The sequence below is a fragment of the Kryptolebias marmoratus genome, linkage group LG5 (assembly GCF_001649575.2).
Source record: "Kryptolebias marmoratus isolate JLee-2015 linkage group LG5, ASM164957v2, whole genome shotgun sequence".
Classification (NCBI taxonomy): Eukaryota; Metazoa; Chordata; class Actinopteri; order Cyprinodontiformes; family Rivulidae; genus Kryptolebias; species Kryptolebias marmoratus.
In genome coordinates this window covers 21,946,141-21,957,848 of record NC_051434.1, presented here as the reverse complement: position 1 = coordinate 21,957,848, position 11,708 = coordinate 21,946,141, and the positions used below count along the sequence as shown (strand labels likewise).

The 11,708-nt window shown below is 40.1% G+C and overlaps 1 protein-coding gene across 4 annotated transcripts; it reads right to left on the bottom strand.

Moving 5' to 3' along the window:
* Window positions 1–723: 723 nt before the first annotated feature.
* Window positions 724–7,866, bottom strand: LOC108244726. 4 transcript variants are annotated; one of them, XM_025009343.2, is made up of 4 exons: window positions 7,767–7,866; window positions 7,630–7,688; window positions 7,104–7,553; window positions 724–1,301 (listed from the first exon to the last, which is right to left on the bottom strand). In XM_025009343.2, exons 1-4 carry the CDS (start codon window positions 7,787–7,789, stop codon window positions 736–738), a joined length of 1,098 nt encoding a protein of 365 aa, XP_024865111.1. In that variant the 5' UTR covers window positions 7,790–7,866; the 3' UTR covers window positions 724–735. The 4 variants fall into 4 exon arrangements, with proteins under 4 accessions (XP_024865111.1, XP_024865110.1, XP_017286650.1 ...); XM_025009342.1 differs by lacking the exons at window positions 7,104–7,553; window positions 7,630–7,688 and adding an exon at window positions 1,840–1,898 and having other exon boundaries at window positions 724–1,760; window positions 7,767–7,843; XM_017431161.2 differs by lacking the exons at window positions 7,104–7,553; window positions 7,630–7,688; window positions 7,767–7,866 and adding exons at window positions 1,840–1,898; window positions 1,977–2,056 and having other exon boundaries at window positions 724–1,760.
* Between the last annotated feature and the right edge of the window lie 3,842 nt (window positions 7,867–11,708).

Below are 11,708 nucleotides of genomic sequence, written 5' to 3'. Positions count from 1 at the left end.
GAAATTTTTTTTCTTGCTCTTTTCTGTCATTGCCACTGGTAACCATGAAATAACATTGATCAGCAGACTCATTTAAATACACTTACATTCTTGAGGTGCCATTGACCATTTATGGTTGAATGTGGAGGACAGAACCTGAGGCTTTTAGATACAGGTGTGATTTATAAGGGAAATTGCTTGCATAATTTGAAATTTCTTTGCCTTTTGGGCAAAGTATGAAGCCTACACAATCTTTTATGAGACCCCAGGTCTTTACCTATTCACAGACATGAGTTAATGCTTACATAGGGACAACTGTTCACTCACAGATAAGTGTAAAGTTTCAGATGAACCAAACATGTTTGGTGAGGAAACTCCAGTACACCTCATGTGCACATGAGGGATGAGCAAATGCCACCTAGAGAAGTAATCCTGTAAGCTTCTTGCTGGGAGACAACAGCTCTTACCACTGCATTGTTATTAGCTTTTTGAGTACAACTTTGTGATGGCTTTACAGCCTCTGAGCTGACTAAAACCTTTTAAGAGAGCCAAAAACACAGTTGGCATTTATCAACACCATCTGCCAATTTTATTGTTAAAGACCAGTCAACTTCAGCAGATCTAGTTTTCATTACTCAAGTGAGCAAGGGACCCAGTTTAATCAAACAATTAAAGACCAAGTTAAAATTAGGCATTTTATTTGAAAATACTTTTAAAAAGTTACATACATATGTAGGAAGAGACATTAGAAACCTGCTACAGCTTGACCCTGGTCCACTTGGCCATTGGGTGAACATTTTGGCTGTACGGAGTGGATGGTACCACCCACTGAGGAGCAGCTGCAGGGATCTGAAGCTGCTGCTTCTGGACAGTCACTTGGTTCTGGTCAGCAGGTTCTTTCAGCCGTCTGATAGCAAAGCCACCAAAGCGCTCCGGGATCTCGTACACTGTAGCTGGGGTAAAACCCTGAGCAGCAACTCCTACAGTGCTGCTCCTAGGGACAGCCAGATTATGGCTGGTTTTGTAGGTCTGCAGCCAGCTTCTGGGCCTGAGACCTTGATGCACAGATGGTTTCCAAGCCTGGCTCCGAGGAGAAGACCCCCTAGCTTCAGACCTACGATTTGAGAACACCCTTTTAGCAGGACCACGAGCATATGTATGCATCTGTAGAGAACGTCCACGTTGTCCAGGAGCTACTGGGTCAAACAGGACAGAGGAACCCACTTGGCTGTGGTAAAGAGGGATTTTTGTAGCAGCCCTGGGAGGTTCCTGGGCTGCAGACTGAGGAGAAACTGGTCTGAAGGAGTAGCTTTCCCTTGGACCCTGAATAGAACGAGAGCTGCTGGATGGATACTTGCTGGAATGCTGCATTCCCTGCTCAGTGGACCAACTTCTGCTGAGATCAGATGGATTCTTACTGCGCAGTCTCTGTGATGTTCCACCAGCAACAGAGAAGCCAAGTGACTGCTTTGGTACAGTTTGAGCATTAGCTCTGGGTGAAAACAGCATTTGTCTGTTGGTTTTAAACACAGGGCTGCTCTGCACCAATCTGACTGAACTCCGGCCTGACTGGGAAACAGCTTGTGTTGAGCCTCTAACTGAGAGTCCTGGACCAGAACCACTGCCAACTGCAGGACCAGTGTTGAAGCTCCTGCTCTGGGCTGAGTGTGGAGAAATGAAGCCTTGTCTGACTTGATCCTGGGGATAACTGACAGATTTTATTAATCTGCCATCTGGTGGCGGGAAGCCAGCATATGTGTTGCTCCTCTGGAAGCTGTGAGCTGAAGAACAAGTAGAGAGAACATGAGTATACTGTGGTGGGACATTGGACCAATAGAAAGCTGACGTTCCTGTTCTTACCTTCTTTAGCCCAGAAACAACAGACACACTCTGCTTGAACTAAGAAAACCACCAAGATCCTGTTCAGGAACAGAGACAGGAAAGTCAGAGAGAAAAGACAAGTGAACATTTCAATCAAAATGGCTGCAAATACTCACCCCAAACCAGATCCACAAGTCATTTCTGGAGCTCTGTTCAAAGCAAACACAACCCAACAAGCCCACAGCTTCTGGTTCTGTATGTGTAGTTAGCAGTGATTTGGTATTTATTGGAACCCACAGCCAATCACTGCTCATTGAACTGATTGTCTGCAGGTGCTGCTGATTTAGAGTTGTTCCTATTTTCTCAGTTTTATAACGTAACTAAACAACAGTTAAACAATTCAGTTTTATCACATCAACATGTACTTTTTTAGTGACTAATGGTTTAATATAAATTTTGGCTAGTAGTTTTGTTTTGACAAATGATCATCATTTTATGTCTCCTTTGCTTAATTTTTCTGTCAGAGAGCAAAATGTACACAAAGGAGAGCCAAATATGTGCAGATTGAGAACTATTGGAGGGGAAGAAAAAGAATCCACATTTGATTTTCAATCACAGAGAACTTCCTGAATGCTTAACTGACATGTCCATGCTTCATAGAATATAAAACATACACACAGTCTTCTTTAATTTTGGACTAAGTGTTGTTTTTGTTACCTTATAGCAGAAGTTAAACATTTTTAACAAATATAAACTAGTTAGGGTGAAAAAAAAATGTTCACTTTAAATATTGTTCATGACCATGCTTGTTTATTGACATCAGTCCAACTGGCAGCAGTAGGTTTATCATCATCATGTGTCTCGGGGTTTCTGAATGAAGCAACTGAAGGCTTCTTTTTATTATTATTATTGTTTTTACCAAACTTTAATCATCAACCTAAAAGAATGACATGCAGCAACTGAAGAATCTATATTTGAGATTTAGTGAATCCAACCATTCATTTCTTTATGTGCTTTTTCTTTTCCAGGTGACAAGCTGATGCCAATCTCCAGAGGTCTCTGAGTGAGAGGCGGAGGAGACCTTGGACAGGTCACAAGTTCATCCCAGGGTGAGATTTAGTGAAGGAAGCATAAATTGATTTGACTGAAATCAGGAGCATCACTAGGTTTTAAGGAGAAGGGGGGCTTAGCCCCCAGGAGATGCACAGGATGTGAGCGAACGTAGTGGGCGAGAACAAAATTTCTCAAACAGCTAACAGGTGGCCCAGACAGTATTTTTCACATGTAATTATTTCACCATATCTCTGATGTCTCATCCTCATGACAAAATACAGACAACAGAAAAGCTGACTGGAATAACTTTTAAACAAGCTTACTANGTATTCAGCGAGTTATGATTGATGAAACACACTGATACTTCATTGTGCCTGCCAAACAGATTACACAGAGTGGAGCCAGCGACTTTTCCAAGATGGCGGCCATGCGGCTCGACAGCAGCAATATCAGTCCACGATGCACCTACTCTTTATATATTTTACAAAAGCAGTGATGATTAATACTTACTTTATTGAAAAACTTTCGAATGTCCATTTTTTACTGAACGTTCTCCTGGTCTGCTCACTGAATGTTCATGCTGCTCTTAGCTGGCTCTGCTTGTAAACTTGCTAGCACTCTGGTATCACGGTTGCAGAGAAAACGTGGACTGGAATCCATGTAGTGTGGGAGTATGTTATATGAACAAGTGGAATGGATTTGACAACGACACACCAAAGAGGAGCTCTACCTTACGCTGTAAAGAAAATGAAAACTGACAGATTTATGATCATATATTTGAGTTATTAATGAAATAATATATGGTTATTTATTTAAACTCATATTCTGGCCAAATTATATTGAAATTTTGTAAAAAAAAAAAAAAAAGCCCCCCTAAAACAGGCCTAGTGACGCCACTGACTGAAATTTATGAAATACTTTAAACCTGTTTTGAAAAAATTCCAGAGTTGTACATTTTCTCAATTTTAATAAATAATAATAATTAATAATAATAATAGTTATAATAATTAATAGTTATTTTGAAAACACTGTTAGAAGTTTTAAAAGTTCCCCTCATGATTTTTAATCCTTTTCAGCATTAGACAACAACAACAAAAAAAGCAGCAGGTTTTTGAAGATCTCAACATTGCACAAAAAGGAAGGAAGATTGCATTTGGTTGATTATTTCTTTGTTGCAACAAGTATTGGCCAGTTCTGAGCCAACTCTTTGGGAACTACATCTTTAAAGAGCTGTTCAGGAGCTGAAAGAGCGAGTTCAGAGCAGTCTCTTCACTAATAATAATAATCAACAAAAAGATGTTTCAGAGCCCAGTGAGCTGGTTCTTAATGGAGCTGGGCCAAATGAGCTGGTTCCCAAAAAAAGTCCAATCACTAGAAACAATATTTTTTGTGAATAAGTCCTATACAATTGGAAAGCGTGTTTATTTACTCTCTAATGGTGCCACATTTATTAGGAAAATGCATTTGTAGGTTGGGCAGCATAGTTAAATATGTGAATTGTGCTCATGAAAAACTTATGAAATCTTCTCTGTCATGTCAAACACTATTCTGGTATTGATTTTAGTTTTAAGCTTTTAGTACCTCATGTACTGTCAATCAGGCAACTGATTGGTAGCACCAGTGGCAATCCCATGTCTCTACAGTTTGGGACCTAACTCTATGCTCCAAGACGACAGCACTCACTCCCATAGAGATTACTATCAGAGACTACCTCCAGAATTAGGGAGTGGAGAGGATGGAATGGCCTACAGTCCTGATCTCAACCCCAGTGAACACCTATGAGATCAGCTTGGGCATGACGTTCATTCCTGATTAACCAACACTACTACATAGCCTGACTTGAAACAAATGCCATCTCATATCAGTGTGTGACCAAGCTGGTGAACTGCATGAGAATGCGGTGCCAGGCTGTTGTGGCTGTGTATGGTTCTTTCACATGCTACTGAGACACCTGTTTACCAAATGAGTAAACTGAAACTCCAAATAAGATTTGATTCTTAATGCTTCAATCATCAAATAAACACCACCAAACAAGAGTCAGTAGCAGAATGAGCTGTTTGACATCAGCATTAAAGGTTTGGCAAGTTGTTCATAGGTCCAACCCACATACTCATCTCTGCTGTACAACCCACAAAAGCATTTTTCTAACAAATGTACCATTTAAAGGGGGAAGAAAGGGCTTTCCAACAGTAAAGGATTTATCGCCAAGACTTGACAACCCCCCCACCCCAAAAAAGCAACTTCATTTTTGTGTTAAGATTATAAAAAAATATTCTCTGAATTTTTTAACCACAATTATCAAGTCTGTAAACTGCTCACAACCTTTTTCTGTTGATTGCTCAAATACACCCACATTTTGTTTGTTACAATTATCAGTGTACCTAAACAATGTAAATATCGACACGTATCTGAATTTCTTAAATTCTATATTATGCTATTGTGCTTTCATGATTGTTTTCCCTATTGTTCTGTAAATGTTTAATAAGTTCAATAAAGAAAAACTTAAAAAAACAAAAACAGCTCCACTGCAATGAAAAACGGACATTTACTACTTTATCTACTCTACACTGTGAATATTTTATCATGATCTTGGTCTGTAATTCCAAACAGCAGACAGTGATGTTTTTGCTCATGTCTGATCCCAAACATACTCTGACCACTAAGAAAATTTCTGGAAACATTCACTGGGTATATTTTTAAAACTGATTACCAATTGGAGCCAATCCAATTCAAGATGGTTGCCACAGCCAACTGGTCTTGTAAAATACAAAAACTACTATAAATTGACTAAATCTTTACAGATAAAGCTAAACTTGTAGTAGCTGAAAGTCATTTACAACATATCCTCCAATTGCTACTCATTGGATTAGAAGAAGCATGACTCTACTCATCAGAAGAGTCATGCACAAGACCTGTCAGTATTGCATGATTGTCCACATTTTCAAGAAATGAAATGGCTACAACTGTCATTTCATTTAGAAACTTCAGCATAAAAGACAGTGGCAATGTGAATTCAAGAGATGCTAGGCATTATATTTACTCAATTCATGTAGTTTTCTGCAGCATCTGGAAAAAAAAAAAAAAAAAAAGCAGCCACCAAAACAAAATTTTGCTTACACTACTGCAACATTCCACCAGTATATCCTATACTGGTGGAATGTTGCAGTAGTGTAAGCACGTTGTCATAACAATTTGAACTGTACATGCAGTCCAGGATTACACATGGATCAGTTTGTTCAAGTTACTTTTGAACATGCAGCTACAACAGGATTTAATCTTTTATCCAACAGCTGGGCCATCTCTTAAGTTTTAAGTGTGACAGTGCCAAGTCCCATCGTTAAGACTTTTCAGGAAGTTAAGTTATTGACCCAATAGCAATGAGCTGGAGTTTGACAAGTGTTTAAGGACATTTAAAGACTAAGCCATTTTGTTAGAATGAGCCACTGAATCCAAAGACAGTTAAACAGTTGTGTCATTCCATGTAAAATTGCTTACCATTTCTCCAGCAGAGGGCAGCTTGACACCACAGACTGGCAATCTCACTACAGCTAAGGCCAGATATAAGGCTTGAAAGCAATTTATAGATTAAAATCCCTTAAGAGAAACCTTATTGCAGAAAAGGATTACAAAACTACTTTTATTTCAAATAAAATTGTCACACACACAGACATTAGAAACCTGCTACAGCTTGACCCTGGTCCACTTGGCCATTGGGTGAACATTTTGGCTGTACGGAGTGGATGGTACCACCCACTGAGGAGCAGCTGCAGGGATCTGAAGCTGCTGCTTCTGGACAGTCACTTGGTTCTGGTCAGCAGGTTCTTTCAGCCGTCTGATAGCAAAGCCACCAAAGCGCTCCGGGATCTCGTACATTGTAGCTGGGGTAAAACCCTGAGCAGGAGCTCCCACAGCACTGCTCCTGGAGACAGCCAGATTATGGCTGCTTTCGTAGGTCTGCAGCCAGCTTCTGGGCCTGAGACCTTGATGCACAGATGGTTTCCAAGCCTGGCTCCGAGGAGAAGACCCCCTAGCTTCAGACCTACGATTTGAGAACACCCTTTTAGCAGGACCACGAGCATATGTATGCATCTGTAGAGAACGTCCATGTTGTCCAGGAGCTACTGGGTCAAACAGAACAGCAGAGGAATCCACTTTGCTGTGGTAAAGAGGGATTTTAGTAGCAGCCCTGGGAGGTTCCTGGGCTGCAGACTGAGGAGAAACTGGTCTGAAGGAGTAGCTTTCCCTTGGACCCAGAACAGAACGAGAACTGCTGGAATGCTGCATTCCCTGTTGAGCTGGCCAATTTCTACCGATAGCAGATGAGTTCTTACTGTGCAGAACCAGTGATGTTCCACCAGCAACAGCAGTAGAGAAGCCAAGTGACTGCTTTGGTACAATTTGAGCATTAGCTCTGGGTGAAAACAGCATTTGTCTGTTGGTTTTAAACACAGGGCTGCTCTGCACCAATCTGACTGAACTCCGGCCTGGCTGGGAAACAGCTTGTGTTGAGCCTCTAACTGAGAGTCCTGGACCAGAACCACTGCCAACTGCAGGACCAGTGTTGAAGCTCCTGCTCTGGGCTGAGTGTGGAGAAATGAAGCCTTGTCTGACTTGATCCTGGGGATAACTGACAGATTTTATTAATCTGCCATCTGGTGGTGGGAAGCCAGCATATGCGTTGCTCCTCTGGAAGCTTTGAGCTGCAAAACAAGGAGCATCATGAGTCCACTGTGGTGGGACATTGGACCAATAGAAAGCTGACATTCCTGTTCTTACCTTCTTTAGACCAGAAACAACAGACATGCTCTGCTTGAACTAAGAAAATCACCAAGATCCTGTTCATGAACAAAGACAGGAAAGTCAGAGAGAAAAGACAAGTGAACATTTAAATCAAAATGGCTGCAAACACTCACCCCAAACAAAGTCCACAAGTCATTTCTGGAGCTCTGGTCAACGCAAACACAGCCCAACAAACTCACAGATACTGGTTGTGTATGTGTAGTCAGCAGTGATTTGGTATTTATTGGAACCCACAGCCAATCACTGCTCAATGAACTGAATGTCTACAGGTGCTGCTAATTTGGAGTGGGGAGGAATCTTTATTTTAGCAGTTCTAATAACCTGAGACTTACAGTATTTTCTCTGCATTGAACCTTACTTTAAACTAAAGTCTTGATGACCTAGTACACATACCTAATGATGTAATGTCTGGCGTTGAGTAGACTCAAATGTAAAAGGAAGAAGTAAAATTCATAGTTTCATGATCTCAGATTTAGCTTCTTGTAGTTGCTGGAGTGATTTGTGACTATGTGGAGTGATTTGTGACTATGTGGGATGCTCCAAGTGAAAAAGACATTTTAAAATGTTAATGTAGTGAATACACATCCACTCAGGACACTCCCTGTTTTTTTTGACAGCTGTGACCCTCCATCCCTGACTGTGCTTGGTCAGTCGTGTTTGAATCATTGGAGAAGGCTCAGTACACAGCACATGAGTGTCAATACATTTAGCTTTATTGTGTGAATGTTATCCTGTTTATTTTTTTCCTTATGGTTTTTTGGACTCAAACCACTTCTGCTTTCTTTGAGCTATTTTTAAAATTTTTATATCAAAACCTTCAGGTCATTCAGGTGATGGGTGCTATCATTTTTGGCTTATGTCAATTTTATACCTTTCAAAACATTCAACACTATATAAAATAGAAATTTTTCATTGAAATTGGGATCTTTTTATTTATGTATTAATTCAAGAATATTGTTCTCTGAACAATCTGCTTCAGTAGGTTTTGTCTTCTTATGCTGCTTTTAGCTTTTATCTACAATTCAGCTAATTCTATCTGTCATTTTGCCAAATTTAGCTACCATTCTACACCTTTTAGCTTTAAGCTACAGTTTGGATCATTTTAGCAACTGTATTTGCTACTTTTAACTACAGTCTTGTTAATGTTAGCATCAGTTTTGATCATTTTAGCTGGAGGAAACCGGAGTAACTCACATGAACACAAAGAGAACAAACAAACTCCACATAGAAAGACCCCAGGACCAACCCGGGGCTTGAACCCCTCTTCTTGCTGTGAGGCAACAGTGCTAACCACTGAGCCGTCATTTTTAAAACATTGCCACTAATTATTGGAGTCAACTTCATCTATTTGTTAGCTAAATATCTCATGAACCACTTGATGGACTTTAATGGAACTTTCAGAAACTAATCACTGGCTGTACACCAATAGATGATTAACTTTTATAATTAAACTGAATATGGCCGTCAACTAACATTGGAAAACATATAAATAGCCATAACTCAGCCAATTGTACAGAAATGTGATGTGGTAGCAGACACAACTGTTAGCATCCACCCTGTTTGTTTGTTAGCAAAATATTTCATGATACACTGGGCAGATTTTTACAAAACTCTCTATAGCAATAAATTGATGTACATCTAGAAATGATTAACTTTTGGAGTTGTCCCAATTCAAGATGGCGACCACAGCTAATCAACATTAACCAATTCAAAACTAAAGTTCAATCAGTTTTACAGATACTGAGCAAAAAAATCGGTGTGGTTTTAGCTGAGAGTCATTCACACCATTTACTCAGACCATTATCCATTGCACAACATATTTTCTTTAAACTTTAGCATTAGCTGCTAGAGTCGAGTGGGGTGGAACAGCGGCACAGAGGTGTTGCCTCTCAGCAAGAAGGTTGCAGGATTGAGTCCCGACCTGGGGTCCTTCTGGGTGGAGTTTACATGTTCTTCCTGTATGCATGTGGGTTTTACCCAGGTGCACCAGTTTCCTCCCACTGAACAAAAACATGCATATTAGGTTCATGGTAACTCTAAATTGTCCCTAGGTGAGAATGTGAATGGTTATGTGTCCCTGTGATGGACTTTTTGACCTGTCCAGGGTGTCCCCCGCCTCTTGCACAGTGACTGCTGGAGATAGGCACCAGCTCCCCACGACAGCACCAGGTAAAGAAAATGAATAGATCGATGGATGTTACAGTCAGCACTGTCTGTCAGTTAGCAAATTGTCTCATGAATCATTGAATAGAAATTTAATAAAACTTTTAGAAAGTAATCATTGGATGTACATCTACAATTCACTGACATTTGGAGTCAACCCAATTTAAGATAGCCACCACACGTATTTGACCTTTGCCAACACAAAAATAGTTACAACTTACTAAAATTTATAGATAATGAGGTAAAGTGGTTTCCATCTTGAATTAAAATTCTCATGAAAGTTTTAAAAGGCAGTGTGCAATGTGCATTCCTTTAAGGAATACTAGACCTTTATTTAATATTATTTCCAGTCTAAAGTGCTGTTCTAACAAAGAAAACAGATATTTGTATGTGCTCAGACCTCTGACTGGATAATGAGTGTCAGATATTAGAGGAGCCTCTCCTGTGTAAAGGTTACACTGAGCCAGGAACCAATCTGAGCTATGTTTGTCTTTGTGTGTGCAGGACCACAAACAGGCTGAGGTGGAGGAGAAGACAAACACAGCATGCTCATCTGTTTTATGTGCAGAGCTATGTAGGATGTAGGGACACATAAGAGAGGGGTCAGACCCTCAACTCATCTGCTGAATCTGAAAATTCACCTTTTCCTAAACTTGAGCTTCCTTATAAGAGAAATATGCTTTGCACTGTCTTATTATTTGGTTTTCTTCTTTATTTTCTTTATTTTAAAAAAGTTAAATTTACGGTACTCAAGCAAATGTAGTTCAAACATTTCTTAGATTTTGTTTTTTTTAGTCATAAACAGGGAGTCTTACACATTTTTACACAGTATGTAATGCTCAAATGATCTGCAGAAAACTCAGGAGCTCCATTACAGACTCTTCAAGTCTCAATTAGCAGGTTAAAGAACATCCATTTTCTTTTATTTGCACCTCTTGGCTGGGTCACGGCAAACTGGTGCCTCTCTCCAGAGTCAGAGAGGCGGGGGACACCCTAGACAGGTCTCCAGTCCATCACAGGGCCACACAGACACAAACAAACATCCACTTTCTCAATCTATTAGAGTTACCAATTTACAGTTACCAATGAGCCCAAGATGTATGTTTTTGGTCTGTGAGAAGAAACCAGAGTTCCCAGAGAAAACCCAAGTGTGCACAGGGAAAACATGCAAATTCCACCCAGAAAGGCCAGGAGACAAACCTGTGACCTTATTGCTGTCAGGCAAAGATGCTAACTACTGCTCAACCCTGTCACCCCAGTTAAAGTTCATAACAGGGCAATTAGAAAAAGACTGAATAAGTATGGCTTGTTTCGAAGTGTTGCAGGAGAAAGCCTCTCCTCTCTAAAAGGAAAATGGAAGCACAACTTAAGTTTGTAAAGTTTCATTTGAATGACCGACAAGACTTGTGGAACACTGTCTTTTGGACACATGAGACCAAAGTAGAGATGTTTACCCATCATGCTGTGTTTGGAAAAAAAATCTAATACATCATCTGAGCACACCAAACACTTAATAAAAACTGTTAAGCGTGTTGGTGAAGGGCTGATTATTTGGGTTTGACCCTGAAGTCATTGACCCTATTCACACCTGGTACTAAAATTAGTTTTAAGCTATCAGATTGCAATTGGATAACACTAAATACAGGTGAGAACAGCATCAATGCTGATTGAAAATGTTTTCACTCAAACCTTCTGAGGTGGTCTGGACTCCTTTTCTCTGCATATGTTTGGTAGCTGAACACAATTAGTCCTGATCCTCGCTGTAGGACCTCCTCCTGAACTAATGTGTCCACACAAGAGCAGCGCTTACAACTTTGGCATCTTTGGGGGAAAAAAGTCTGGTTCAACTGCTGAACGATTTAAGGTAATTAAACAACCATCCTTGGGATAAT